A 15,634-nucleotide genomic window follows, 5' to 3' on the forward strand; every position below is an offset into this window, starting at 1 on the left:
ACCCTGGCTGGCCAGCTGGAGACCCTCTGCACCTCCATGACCTCCTTGCCATTATGTTTTTTTTAGGAAAGGGGCTCTCAGATGTCACCTTTCACAGACCAAGGCAAGGTAGTATTTCTCAAACCTCTCTCCCTGTTCTTAAACTGGTTGAAGTTGACTGGGGAGTTCACACTTATTAAAAAAGAAAGGATACAATGCCAATGTAAATGACACTTCCTTTCAAAGCCCAGATTAAAAGGTAACTAAGTTCCAGCAGTTGCAAATCTTACTGAAAATGCGGACTGCTGCCCTCCTGCTGGCCTGTGGTTCAGGGCAGCTTCTGTATTTCTCCAACATCCATCCCACTCACAGGGACCAGAAAGACACAAAATTGACAAAAAGTCCATTTCAACATTTTTATGTTGCACCCCGTGGGCAGCAATGAAACTGTCAACAAGAATTACCCTTTCAGTGCAGTGACGGGGAGCAGAAGGGTCTGGAGCTGCTCACAGGGACGGCCACCTCAAAACAAAAGCCTTGGAAGGATAAGAGCAGCACTTAGTCCAGCTAGGATAGCACTTGTGGAACAAGACTAACAGAAAAAAGTCCTTGTCCTTCACTGGGGGCAGGGGAGAGGATACTCATTGTAGCAAATATAAACCACCAAGAAGTTCATGTTAATTACAAGGTAAAAAGAGAGCCTAACCCACAGAAACTACCTGTTGCTAAAAGAAACCTTATCCTTTTTTCTTCTACCCACTCCCTTTGTGATTTATACTTGTTTGTGCCTTGGGGACAGAGCACAGGTAACATGAAAGCCAAATACTGCACCTTAAGGGGGGGCAATGATGTTCTAGTACTTAAGTACTAGTCTGGGACTGGTTAAACCGAGATAGTATTTCCAAAACCTTTGCAGGCTTCCAGCGCTCCTGGATGACTAGGAGCACATCTACATAGCACACTGCAGTGCTGTGTAGCCAGCCTGAATACCAGCAGGAACATGGCCACGTTAGCACCGCACTGCACCCAGGCTGGAGAGCAGCTGGAGAGTCATCCATCCTGCTTCAGGTAGTTTGGGTCTATCCAAAGGGTGCTCCACTACCACAAGGAACGATACCCTTAGCCATCCTGCCTCAGAAACCAGCTGTGACATGACAGTTCTTCCTTAAATTACCAAAAATTATAATGAACGAGCCTCTGAAGAGGAATACACTCAGATACCAAAGTTAGGAAGAGGAGCAAGTTCTTACAATCGGCAGCGCACATCACCCATTTAATGTAACACACAGCCCCTGAATGCCTCAGTTTAGCACTGTTATGGTTTGAGCACCCTCTCTCTTCATGTCAGCTCTGCCCTCAGAGTTTACAAATTATGGCTCTGACTTGTAAATGTTAGTAAATACCTCCTTAAACCTTAGTCAGTGTTTCCATAATTGTATACAGATTCTAGAGAATACTACCATGCAAGTACAACATCCAAAATAGGTTCTAAAAATAAAGCATTCTAGACGATTCTCATATATAGCCAAAGGTTGAACATACAAGCCATTCCACAAAGAAGGGCATGAACAGAATGAATTGTAGCTGGAGAATGGGGGAAAAATCCCAAACAACCTACCAAAAAAACCCCACCCAACCAAACCAAAAAAAGACCTACCAAAAAACCCTACCAACCCTGAGTAATAGTAAAAAAGTAGCATCTCAAGGGCCACACTCTGTTTCTAAAACAAAGCTTAAAGCATGGGACGAATGAAAACAGGAATTCTTAATTTTGTGATTCGCACTTCTCGAACTTTATCGATTGCTTAAATCGATAATCCCCAAACCCAGGCAATTGTCTGCTTGATGAGTTTGTAAAAAAGGCAACATTCCACCCTGATCCGTGTCGGGCTGTGAACGCCGCCCCCTTGCCAGCAGCAATATGGATTGCCCAGCGCAGTCCGGTGATTCCTTTTTTCAGCCTACGTAATGCCCATTTACATAGTCATGGTATTTTTAAATGTGCTTTCAGAGGCACTAAATAACATAAAAACATGGAAGGAGACAACCACACCAGTAACACAGCACTCCTGTGACTGCGGAATTCACGAACAAAATAACGATCAAGTCCGGGGAGCACAATAAAAACTCCATTTTCCAGATTATGCATTCAGAACGCCAACCCAAGGAAATCCTGGCCGTGTTTCCCCCCTACAGCGAGAGTGTGTCTGAGCACAACAGAGCATATCCTGGCTCCTTCGCCAGGCTCCACGCACATTCCTACACCCCTTAGGAAAACAGTGACAGCGGACATGAAAGGCTGGAAAACAATGACATTCTTTTAATAACAACGTTCAGCAGCGCGTCGGACCCGCTCGGTCTGTGCTCGGTCCGTGCTCGGTCCCTGCATTCCCCCGGACCAGCCACATTCCCGGGGACAGCGCGCTGGTCCCCGCGGCCAGGCCGGTCCCCCACGGCTGCTCCCGGCGGGGCACGGCGGGCCCGGGGCGCGGAGGGGCCGCGGGGAGCCCGCCCGGCGCCGCCGCCACCCCCGGCCGGCCCCGCGCAGCGAGCACAGCCAGCACAGGGCTGTGTCACGCCGGGCCCGCCGCCCCCCGCACCCCCGGCCCGGCCCGAGCCGCGGCTCTTACCGCCAGCTCGGGGCTGTGCGAGTCCCGCTGGGACACGGCGCGGATGACCCCGGCCCGCCAGCGCCCGCTCTCCGGCGGCTCCTCGCCGCCCAGGCACAGGAACCGCTTCCCCACCAGCTCCGGCCGCGTCTCCACCGCCATGGTCGCCGCCGCCGCCGCGCAGGCACCGCACCAGCCGCCGAGCCCGCTGCTCTAGGGGCCGCGCATGGCGGGCGCGGGGCGGGGACGGGCGCGGGGCTGCGGGGCTCGGCAGGGTCGGGGCCCCTGGGCCGCCGCCACAGCCCGACACAAACAGCGAGCGAGGGGCGGGCCGGGCCGGGGGCGCGCGCCCTCCCTCCTCCTCCTCCCCGCCCGCCTCCCGCGCGCGCCCGCCCGCGCTGCGGCCCCGACCACTCCGCCCACGCAGCCCCACTGCCATGGAGACCGCGCCGCGCCGCGTCTCCCTCCGCCGCCGGCGCGGGCAGAGCCGACCCCGCCGCAAAGAGTCCGTGCCCGCTGCGGGGGCACCGCGACCCCGAGAGGGCTCCTCCCGCCCAGCCCCGGCCCGACGAGCACGGCCCTCACCTGCCGCCTGGGCGGCCCCGGGAGCGGCCCCGAGGGGATGTGACGCTGGCGGGGTATCCCCGCTGTGCCTCCCGTGCCCGCCGGCAGCTCGGGCACGGCCCCGCTGGGAGAAGCCGCTGAGCACTCACGCCGGGCTCGCCTCCACTCCGAGAAGTCATTAATGTGTATAAATACCTGCAAGGGGGTGCCAAGAGCATGGACCAGGCTCTGCTCGGTGCATCAGGACACGAAGCAACAACAGTCAGAAACTGATGCACAAGGAAGCTCCACTTGAACATTATGAAGAACTTCTTTGTCGAGCATTGAAACAGATTGCCCAGAGAGGCTGTATAGTCTCCTTCACTGGAGATATTTCAGTACCGGCTGGAGATCATTCTGTGCCATGTGCTCCTGGATGACCAGCTGGAGCAGAGGTTGGACCAGATGACCCACCATGGTCCCTTGCAGCCTGACCCATCCTATGATTCTGCGAGAGCTGAGGCTGGCAAGGATATCCCAGGATCCAAGCACCAGAACACTGACATCCCAGCCCTCCAGGGTTTGGGACAGCCAGGACCAGGTCTGCCATCTGTAGCACCTTCTTCCCCCAGGTCACCATGCTGGGATTTCATCCATCCAGGCTATGGAACTCCCTGTGAACACAACACCAGTTCAGTACCCCAGAAGCTTTTACAGACAGAACACTTTTGCCCTTGGAGACATTAGTGGACATTGCTGAATGCCAACAAAGGGGATGTCCAAGCAGTGAGCTGAGATCCACACAGGCTGCAGCTCAGAGCTTGGGCTGTGTCACCCAGGGAGGCCATGCAGCCATGCTATCAGGTTGTGTTCTTTCCATGGAGCCACAGTCATGCTGTAGTAGTGCCATGTTTGCATTTTAAGAGTTTTTCCTTCATGTTATCTCGAGGTGTAGCCTTCCTGAACTTCTGCCTGCCTTTACCAGTATGCTCGCCCTCAAGAGAGCAGGTTAATGATCTCTCATCTAGCACTAAAAGCAAATTTGAATAGGGCATTTTTGAAAAACAGATTACGAGGCTAAAGCAATAAATCAAGAGTGCCAACTTCACGCATTCCCGTATATTTCAGTGGAACGAATAACTTAAGGTACAAGAAAAGTTAATTAACAGAAAACAAACAAACAAAAGAAATCAATTCATCATTCACTGTGACAAGTTTGTTCACAGGATTAGAATAACTTGTGAGATTTATACCTGAACCTGATTCCAGCTTCCTGGAATCCCATGGCAGCAGGACCTGCATGGAGGCAGATCCTGAGAAGCCGCAGAAGTAACCACAGTGCATTTGAGCTGAGATCTTCATCCACATTTCAGGGCAACGCTACAACCAACAAAGTACTGCAGCCTTGCAGAAGGAGCAAAAATTATCTAAGTACAGGGCAGTTATTCATAAAGGGTATACAAGAAAGTTACAAGAATGAACTAAACAACTATTAATCATATAAACATTCTTGTATTGAATTCCCTCTTGTTTAACCAAGTAGTAATTTGAGATATTATTGAATCCTACGATTAAAGATTACATTTGTGTGCAACAAAATGTAAAATGGAAGCCAACTCACATGATTCTGATAGACTGAACCTGTGAATTTATTGCAGAATACCAAAAGATTAAGGATCAAGTATTTTTAATTTGTTCCAAAAATTCACACCAAAGCACTGACACCAGAATTATGTTTAAGCATAGGTTAGAATTCACCAAAGGCTATTGCTCAATGCTGAATCATTTTATAGTTGTTATTACCTGAAAATATCAGTAATATCAAGTAACATCAATATCTGGGTGTAAATTCCCATGGTTAGCTGTCAGTTCCCAGATGCCAAGTGTGAAGGGCAGGACCTTTCCCTGCTCCCCACGACACCACCAATCTAGACCAGGAGAAGGCACCCCAAGGGGAAGTATTGGCACACTGTCAGGGCAGTGGCACTCCCCAGTAACTTCACATCTCAGCTGTTCTCTCATTCAGCTTGGAGCAGCTTCTCTTACCCAGAGGTGCTTTGCGAAGTCCAGATTACTGTGTTCAGGTGGATCAGCATACATGAGACTCACAGGTTGATGAACGTGTTTTCCACCTTCAGCAACTTATTTTCTTGGCCTCTGTTCACTTATCCATTTCTTCTTTGCTGCTTCTTTCTCTCCTTGTTTGTCTGCAAAGTGCTGTAAACTGGAAGAGCACTAAATGCTCAGGATGTGGGTAAGCCAATTCAGAGCATCTGTCTGCAGCAGAACATGAAGCCATGGTGCTGTGGACCAAGGCGTGAAATTACCCTATACAGTAACTTTTAAACATCCTGTGCTCCATCACACTTCAACAGGATTTCTTCCTTTATCAGAAGCCTTTGTAGGCATCAAACCAATACCTTAACTCCCCTTTCAAAGCTACAACTTCCTTGATAAATATGTGGAATACCTGAACAGAAAATTCGAAGCACCAAAATTCACAGGATTGGAAGAACTGGGGATGGTATGAACTGATGCATCTTCTGAAGAAAGTGGCATAATGAAGCCTCTACAAAGATCAGAGGATTCATCCTTTTGGAGCTCAGGAGCAACACTTTGAGCCAGATGCCCATGAGAAACAACAAAACAGAGCTGATGCCTTCAGGCTGGAGAATTCCACAGAAAAATAAAGCAAAACATCCCTAGAGTGAGTTCCAGGGAAGGAGAGCTCCTCTGAGGAAATGGACCACAGACAAACTCCGCCTTGCACTCCTACATGGCCCCAGTGCAGCTCTGGCAGTAAACACAGTGACTGATCAATTCAGTCACCAAGATTTACTGGCCAAGTCAAAGAGTTCAGCCATCCCAACAAGGGAAAGACAACCCTGATGCTGGATATGACCTGCTGGGCTCATCCTCTGTCACCCAAATGGCACATCAAACCAAAATCAACCATCTGAGCCCACTGAAAGAGGCAACCAGGTCCTGCACAAAGGCATGGGAATGGGAAGCTGGAGAAAATAAGTCTGAGTTTTCTATCCTTCAAGCATCAAGAAAAGCTATTTCCATGATTTCAAAAATCTCTGCATCTTCTGTCTTTTGCTATAATTGAAAATAACATTGATGGTGCTGTTTATATCGTCAACAAATGGCTTCTGTTGCTCCCTTCACTCCTTCAGTGGATATGTAATCACCTGAAAAGGCTGTCATGCACATAGTGAATTAAGACTATCCTTTAAATCCTATAGCTTGCTAAATAAAGGGGGAAGGTTTTTTCCCAAATATTTTCAGTCCCACTTCCCTGAAAGTACACACATTGGACAGTTGCAAAATCAAGATCTTTTCCGAGAGCTTTTTCTAATTTCCAGGTGTAAATGCAGCACAGCCCTTATTGGCAGTAATTGCACCTTCTCCATACAGATAAACGCCACATTTTGAAATGGTTATTTCCACTTTGCAGGAAGGAAAATTGAGTAAGGCAGAACGACTTGTCACTGTCACAACTCTTAAGCAGAACTAATATTGAGCTAGTTCTTCCTAAAATATGTCCTGTTTACTTCTAGATCTACTTTACAATTCCTTGGGAGATAGCAAACATCAGTTTCCTCTGAATTCATAATTCCTCCAAATTTTGGAAAGTCACATTTAATGTTTGCTAAGGTTCACCATCAGAAAATGAATAATCTATATTTAACAGGTTGGATTAAAAGTTTCCTAACTTGAAAATTCGTAGCCAAGAAAAAAACCAAACAAACAACAAAACAATTTTTCCTCAAACATCTGTTATTTCTGTTACAAAGTCAACTTTTTATTTCAAATGGTCTCATCTTCTACAGAGAGAAGACCTCTGAGATCCTCAGGTCCAACCCTTGGTCCAACTCCAGTCCCTTTACCAGATCATGGCACTCAGTGCCACGGCCAATCTCACTTTAAAACCTCCAGATATGGGGAATCCACCCCCTCTCTGGGCAGGCCATCCCAATGCCTGATTGCTCTCTCTGCAAAGAATTTTTTTCCTTGAAAACAATTATTTGAGTGGTGAGGCAATCCTTGAGCACTGAATGGAACAAAGGATCACTGGGAAAGTACGGTTATTTGAAGACAGCTGATTAATGCAGATGCAAAAGCTGCATTAAACACCTGGGGGTGCAAAGGTGCATGACAGTAAGACTTGTGGTTCATGGCATTGCCTTCCCAGCGCTCCCACTGATACGCCCTAAGGTGATTTATTGCATCTCTGTCTGCAGTCACAACTCCATCTGGGGCGGGCGACTGACTTCTCCTAATCTTTCTCCTGTGTCTTGTCTTTCTCACTTGTAAAAAAGCTGCAAATGTCCTGTTGTATTTACATTGCAGGTGAATACAGCACCCCACAGTGCCCAGGTATCACCCTCAGGACTCCTTTGATACCATCCTGACTTTGCTACAGCACACAAAGGAGGAAGGTTTGAGTTTCCTGCATTCGGGAATCATTCCAGCCGTATCTGCACAAGAAAACATTGCAGTTCGCAGGGTGCCACTCCATCAGCGCTGACCTGAGCAAGGAGCACTACTGAGCAGCCATGGGATGTTTCACAGCTAATTTGTAGCCCATTCTGATCTCAACCTTTCTTTGTGCTCCAGCTAAAGAGATATCACCAAAAGATGGCTGACCAAATTAAATATGCACAGCTTTCCATACATCCTCTTCTTCAAAGTTTGTTGACATCTTAAGATATTAACCTAACCCTAATCCCCTATCCACCACCACCCTCAAACACTGCCTTACACTCCAATCAGCAAACAGAGCTCCTGAGTACCCCACATCTTTTAAATACACAGTCGGCCAGCTCTGCCCAGTGAAGCTTCAGGGCCGGGTTCTGCTGAGCTGTGCTCACTCCTAGACCCTGCCCTGGGGCTGGACACCTCCCTCCAGCTAGGCATGGCACCACCTTTAACTGCTGCCACTGTTGTCTGCAGTGTTTATGTGCAGCCTGAGGACAAAGCATCACGAGACCAGCATTACCGCTTGGTACCAAACAGCCCCACCCACCCCTGGCGAGCTCACACCCTATACAGGTAAAGTGCAGAGGATGGGGGGACAGAGATAGTCTCCAGCCTTTCCCTGAATACCTACAGGCTTAATTCCTCAGGTGAAACTTCAGGGCCCTGCTTTGGCCTTATCAGACAATGTCGCCATCCAAAAGAAACCCTCTTTGAATTTGCTTGGAGGAGAATGCTCTCGATTTGTTTAAGCCACAGGTGGAAGACGCCATTTCTACTGATCAATCAGACCAGGTACAGGCATTAAGAATAAGGATGACGCAGCAACGGTGGAACATTTCTGTAGCCATCCTAGCAATGTTAGATCTCCATACAAGTTTTTTCCTGCCTTTCATCGAGCTGCTGATGTCAGTTTGAGGCTTGGTAATTCTCAGGAATCAGACTGAGCTTCAGGTATATCTGCGAGTCCCTAGCAGAGCCCTTCCATAACAATATTTGCTGTAATGCCCAGAAAATAGCACCAGGACTAAGGACAAACTCGTATTTAGCCGAGGAAATCTGCACACAGAATAAAACTACAGCAGAGATGGAGCACACTGAAAGCCTGAGCAGCCCCTGCAGAGCTAATGGCCCTGCTGAAAGGGCGCGGCTTTTACCGGGCTGCTCCCAGCAAGGATGCTCCTTTCACCTGTCAATCACTAATACATAAAACCTGAAACCAATTACCCCTAAAAATTAATTAACCACATTCCCATGAACCTTTACTTCTAGTAGTGCTTCCTCCCACTTGCACCTAGGCTGTATAAAGGTCAGTGATTTCTTGTTGCTTGAAGAGTTATAGTTAGAAATGTGGTTGGCTGTATGAAATGTGGGTTTGTCTTATGTGGGGTCCTGGAGTATTGCCTTTGTGGCTTATCCAGTGTGTGAGTATTTTTATTTCTTTTAAATTAACATTAAATGCTGGGTTATTGGTGTCTCTGTGTTTCTACAATTAGTAGCTTTTGTAGGTTAGTAGATGGGTAAAAGTAAAAAGAAATTCCCTAAGAACACAAACAAACTTTTGCAGATAGTTATTATTTCTATGACAGGCTTTTATCTTGGTTTTAAGATGTGCTTGTTGCCCAGAATATTATAGAGGAATTTCCTTCTGTGTTGGATGGAAGGTATTTAAGGAGGTTGTTTTATGAGTAGATCCTGTTACTGATGAAAAGAGTGGGACATATTGAGCATTGAAGTAAACTTATCTGTCTTCTTTGAATTAACTGTGAGGTGGGTCAGGACTCACTGGAGTTCACTAGTACATTGTGTAGTGAAGATAAAAAAAGAGAAAATGTAAAACTGTATCTGGCCAGGATCTTCTGCCTCCTGAATTGTTAAAGGTTCATGTGGCAACCCACACGTAGTGGATTGCAGTACTTGGAATAGAGAGTTCATAATCTGGTTAGTGCTTTGCACATAATTTTCTAAATGTTTGTCTTGAAGCTTCTTAGGCATGTTGAAAAAATTACTATTAAGAGCAGTGTTGGTGCCGTTGTCCAGGGACCCACTTACTTTTTCAACCTCCAGTTTCTGTGTGAATTTTGTTGGTTGTGACCCCTTGGGAAGCAGGAATTCTTGCTAACAGCAGCTTCAGACTGAAATCACTTGGGTGTTGGTGTTATCCTGACATAACCGAATCTGGCAATGGTTGTGGTAAGGAAATGGTTTAATGTGCTGCTATACAATATGTATAATAAAAAGCAAATGGGAAGCTTTGGGGTTTAGGAAAGGTCTAAAGCTGGGGTGAGAAGCAGCTGAATTCAGCTACCGTGAAACTGTGCCCTAGATGGGGAAAATGACTTGCCAGTGTTACTTATAGCTATTTGATGGTCTGGGAAGGATAAAATCCCAATTACAGAAAAATGGTTGGCTCTCTCTGAAATTGAGGTAGAAAGAAAGGCTCACAATGGCTTAAAAATTCTTTTAACTTTCTTTTTTAAATTTCTGTAATGTTCTGTTTCCTTAAAATCTTTTCTCTTTTAGCCTTGCTTAACACTTTGCTATCCAAGTTCCTTTGCATTTTCTTAGCAATTGTAGTACCTCCCCTGTATCTTTATCCTATGAAGCAGAGTTGTTTGCCAGTTTTGTCTAGAACAGTAATTATCCCATGGGGTAAACTCCCTTTCACAAACTTTTCTGATGGCTATTTCTGTGTGGTGCCATTTCTTTCTTTCTCCCAGCCAACTGTCTCCCAATTGCATTACAACTGGTACACAGGTTTCTTTCCTGTATTCCAGCTGCCTGTCTTGTCGAGTTTCTGTGTCAGGGAAGGCTAACAAATTAGTATTAATTGTGCCCTGCAATTCAATAATAGCTATTATTTAACAATATCTTTTTAGTAGGGATTGTCTTAATATTTCATAGTGTTGTCTGGCACAGGGTGTAAACAAATTATGTTACTGATTCTGTGCCCATCGAGCAGTGGTACTTTCATATTTTTCCTGGCACTGTTATCCCCATTAAAACTATCACAAATTTTCTACTGAGCCAGTAAGTTCTTTGATTAATTTACTGTTCTCATTAGGAGTGTTCCAGGGTCTGTCTGTCACATTTGTTCAGGCTACACTCAAAATTGGCCCTAAAAAGGGAATTGATTTAAGTCTGCCCTTGCTGCAAGAACTGTAATGAAACGTTACATCTTATAATGACAATCTGAAAAGGCACAGACCTACATACGCAGAGAGATGAGAAGCATGTCAGCTTGGATTCAACAGCAAAGATGGTGCTTGGCTGTTGCTGTTTCATTTAATTGGATAAAAAGCTTGTCTTGGAGTCATGGACTACTTGAGGCTGGAAGGAGTCTCTGGGTATTATCTAGTTTGACCCCTGCACTAAAAGCAGGCCCACCTGGACCTGGCTGCTCAGGGCCATGTCCAGCCAAGTTTTGAGTATCTCTCCAAGGCTGCAGACTTCAGTTTCTCTGGGCAACCTATCACAGTGAAAAAACATTTTCTTAAGATCAGATGGGATTTCCTGTATTTCAGCTTGTGCTCACTGCCTCTTGTCCTTTCCCTGGGCACCACTGAGGAGAGGTAGCTCCATCTTCAAGAAGGATTCTGGTAACCACCTTTATTTGTTTAAATAACATCCTGGTTAGTACCAAATTCTAGCAAGGTGTGTGCAGGTGGTTCTGTTCATTATGAACACAGGCTGTCTAGGCCTCCAAGAGAACTGTCTCCTTTCAGATGAGTGCTCTGAAGGTGGGCTTGCTCTTGCTGTCAAGTCTTAAACCCAAGAACTTACTGGGTGCCAGGAGTATAGTGCTACTCTTTGTATGTTTAGATACTGACCTTGCTTTCAGAGTAATAGACTAAAACACTTGTTAGCTTTAATATTAAAAGTTGCTGAGGTGAGGTAAAAAGTAATTCAAGATAAATCTTCCTTTCTTGATCCTCTATCTTCTTCCTTTTCATCTTTTCCCTTTCAAAAAAATTGTTTACAAAACTTTGCTTTGGTATTATTGAGTTGCAACAGAAACCACCTGTGAATATTCATTATTTGGCCATATCTAAAGGAAGATAACCCCAAATTATAAAACATTAAGCTCCAATTGTAATTGCAGTTAGAGGTTATAGTGTGCAGAAACTTCCCCAGCACATACTGGTCGCTGTCTAAAGGCACTGCGTTAACCTGGCCTTCAGAAAAGGCCATCGAGTCATTTCTGCTGGCTCTGTAATCCCAGGGGTTATTTACCTGAAGCAGCTTTAGGTGACTGCACACAGCTTTATTTGACATGATTCAGAAAGGCCAAGGCCCAGGGCAGGTGCTGAGCCAGCCTGGGTGGCTTGTGGCTGTCCTGGGCTGGGATGTTCCCCTTACGGGAAGAGGCCTCAAATGCCTCTTATTAAACCCCTAATTTGGGTCTCTCACATGCCTTAATGTGATGCAAATCTGCTGTCTTTCTTTTTTGCAATTACTGTCAACTGAAGGATGAAATGGAAGTTCAGGGAAATGGTTGTAATAAGCACCACCTCAGAGCCTTTTGTTGACTCCAAGTTTGTCTCACACTGCTTTGAGCCCTCTAAGTTATGACCCAGCAATTTAACACTTGTGTTTCATGTTGTGTAAGTTAATTTTCTCAGATGAAAAAGGGGTCTGAGAGAACGTGTTTGGTAACTGCTAAACTGACTGAAGACCAAAGTCATTGATACAGATTTTCAGGGGTGCTCACAGTTGTGATGCTACTTGTCTACAGGGAAATAAAATGAGGGAAGATACTCACGTCTTCTTTTTAGCATTTGAATAAGCCACAAGACTAATTCTATGCTAAGGACGGTGAAACTTGAATAATTTGTGCTTAAGAATCCAGGGTGTCAACCACAGTCTTGAAAACCATTCAAAGCCATAAAGGTAACGTTGTTTTTTTAATTCAGCTGAACAGTTGGTGCTCAGTTAATTGCTGAGCACCCATTATTTGTGGAGTTGGTGGTCCTAAGTACTGCAGAGATCAGCTGCTGAGGTTCCTGAGTTTTAGATTACACATTGGTTTTGTAGGGTTTTTTCCCTTGTGTTAATTCTGGTTTCATGCATCTTGATGGATTGTTTTCCAAAATGTGTGAGAGAGGGTGGGGAAAAAAAAGTATGTGGAAGAACGGTATCCTTACAGAAATATTGTGGGAAAAGAAACTAAAACCAACCAGCTACTAATTGTAATTTTTGACTTGCTGGACAGTGCCTTTTGGTGTCCTTTTTTGATGGCTAACATAATTTCTAGCAACTTCTGTGAGACAAGTATGCAGAAAAGGGTAAACCTCTATGGGAAGAACTTCTGATTTGTCTAGACAGAGCTTCCTTGATATAATGTGGATGATTGTTTCCTGGCCTCCTGCAGGCTACCAGCTCAGAGCAGCTACAGCCACAGTGTATTTATTTATGCCTGTTAAACCAGAAGTTCTGCCTATTGTTTTTCTTGCCTTCATTGCTTTCCACTGCTACAGTCCAGCTATGTTATACCAGGCCATTAAACATTCAGCATCCAGAATGTCTAGACAGGCTGAAAGACTGTCTGCACTCCCTTTCTCAGAGTCAACTTTCCTAAGAACTAAGAGGCTATTTGGAAAGCAAAGGTGGCAGAGTTCCTGGTTTGAGACACATCTTCAGGCTGCCTCCTGAGAGCGTGGGGAGGAACACACTCTGGTAGGATTTCTAGCAGTGCACAGAATTCCTGTGCAAGCCTCCTGCTGCTCCCCGGAGAGGCTTCAGGCCTTTGACAATTACTGCTAATGTCTTAAACAGCTTGCACTTGTGTTCTGAGGATACCAGACTACATAGAAATGTACCCTGTTAGCTGGCAATGTCCTGCTCAAATAACAGAGGAAAGAATTAAAGTGTGACTTCCTTGCCACATAAGATGGGAAAGCAGAAATTGCTTCTGTTTGGGGACCTGTGAATCAAGAGACACTTTGCTGTGTATATCTGCTAGTTTGGGCAATGTTAAAGAAGGAAGCAAACAAAAGAGTCAACGTTTTTTGGGGATAACCTTTGTTTCCTTCAGTCCTGACTCGAGTCACACTCTGTGTAGTAAGAAGAAAGTATTTGCTGCAGGGGCAAAATGAACGTTGCCCCTCTTTGCAAACAGTAACTTATATCTAAGGGGTATATTCCAGTTCCCCCTTCCCTGGGTGGCTGAACAAACCTTGTCCTAACTCCCTTAAATTCCAGCAAGGGATATCAGCATCCTTGTGGAAGGGTCTAAAGGAAAGTAATTTGTGCTGCATTAGGTGAGTCCTCCAAGAACAGAGAAGATCAACACAACCTTTGGACTCAGAGCCAGGATTTTGAGAACCAGCATGTAAGGGAGATGCCCAGATCAAAGAAGACAAACAACTGAATATGAGTACCTAATAACATTTTGCTTCTTCTGTTAGTGAGAATAAAAAGTAGGTGGCAGATTTGTTATCTTATACGACTCCAATTCATGTAGAGCTAACAGAAATCTAGTTACAAAGTTCAGTGAAAATACTTGGGGTTAGAGCTAGAAATCTGCCATAAAACATTTAGGGACTAGAAAAACATTTCAACAAACTTGCAATTTAAAGTCTCAAGAGATTGAAAGGTGATTTATGCATGCATAAATCCTTGTGGAGAGATAATGAGTGTGAAAGAGCTCTTTAATCTATCACTTAGAGCATAGCAGGAGCCAATGACTGGAAACTAAAGGCAAATTCAAAGTTGAAATGCATGGGCCTAGTTTTCTATACAGAAAAAACAATTTACTGATGAAAATTAGAAAAAAAAGGTCGATGTTCTGATGCTTTTAAATCAATACCCTTTGTTGGCAGCACTGCTTCTAGAAAACAAAGGTTATCTGATACAACACATGAATTAATGATTTCTGTGTCTTGGGCTTGAGTTAGGTGAAATGATACTCCCTTCCAGTTTCAAAATATATGGGAAGAGATCTCTTTCCCACTTTGGGTGAGAATACAGAGAGGAAAATTCTTGGGAGAAAAGGAACCTAAGTAATGAGGAGAGAGAAAGCATTGCTCTCGAGGGGGTAAAACCCGTATCAGGACATTGTATGGTAAAACAGCTTCCTTAAATGCATTTGTTGATCAGCAGTTTTGACTGGACCTGTCTCATAATGAGCAAGGAAGGCACAGTGGGGTCAGCTGGCTGAAGGCTAACTTTGGATTCTACATAGGAATGCTATCCTGGCTCACAGAAGTGCTCCCCTGGAGAGCTCTCCAGCTGATTGTGCTGTGCTGCCCTGGGAGGGTGGGAGGGAAAGAAAAGGAAACCTGATAGCCCGGTGTCCTTTCCTGGCAGCCTTTGAGTTGCTGAATAATGTATGATGTAGTCCTTCAGCCCTTGGTCCTGATTAGGGTCCTCTCAAGCTTTGTGTGGGTTTGACCCCTGCATTTCAGTAGAGTTGGATGTAATAAAGGGAATGGGAAGGTCTCAAAATGTTCCATAAGGAATTGAAGTTATTTATTCGAGGGAAGATGTCATAGTTTAAGTACTGGCTTTGGGTTTGTTGAAGTTGCTGCAAAGGAAATCAGCACTTTTCCTTCCATGCTTCGGGGAGGCAGGATAAAAATTCCTGACTAGCCTTTGACTCAGCTTCTCAGCTTAACTTTGATACAAGGAAAAGCTTCCCAGTAGGAAAATAAAGGACTAGTAAACATGGTAAGAAAAGGTGTGTAATCTCTTGAAAGGCTTCAGGAACAGGTGGGACAAGACAATTGTCCAAATGACATGGGGTAATCCTGGTTTTGCTATGCAGCAGATAAACCTGGGCTCTTTGCCAGTTCCAAGATAGGTTTTTTACACCTCTTTTGGGCTGATGGTGGCTGCACTGTTTAGCTGGAAATCAGGACTTTCTGCAAATGGGTATTGTGCTGAACAAGCTATTAAGTGTTGCCAAAGAATGTATATTTCCTCTTCATTCTATGTAAAATCTATCAGTCAGTTCAAAAGGCAAACATTGTTCCCTGATAAAGTGCAGCTGGTGTGCACATGAGCTTAGTCAGCAGACTATA

At 45.2% G+C, this 15,634-nt stretch overlaps 1 protein-coding gene across 3 annotated transcripts in view; it reads right to left on the bottom strand.

The window, feature by feature from the left end:
- JMJD1C (jumonji domain containing 1C) overlaps positions 1–2,809 on the bottom strand; it is a 157,330-nt gene extending 154,521 nt beyond the window's left edge. The window contains exon 1 of one of the 3 annotated variants that reach the window (XM_071564182.1): positions 2,610–2,809. In XM_071564182.1, coding sequence (XP_071420283.1) covers positions 2,610–2,750 — 141 coding nt within the window. In that variant the 5' untranslated portion in view covers positions 2,751–2,809. The remainder of the gene's footprint in view (positions 1–2,609) is intronic. The other 2 variants (XM_071564183.1, XM_071564184.1) reach the window with 2 other exon arrangements.
- Between the last annotated feature and the right edge of the window lie 12,825 nt (positions 2,810–15,634).

Source organism: Pithys albifrons, chromosome 9 (genome assembly GCF_047495875.1).
Source record: "Pithys albifrons albifrons isolate INPA30051 chromosome 9, PitAlb_v1, whole genome shotgun sequence".
Classification (NCBI taxonomy): Eukaryota; Metazoa; Chordata; class Aves; order Passeriformes; family Thamnophilidae; genus Pithys; species Pithys albifrons.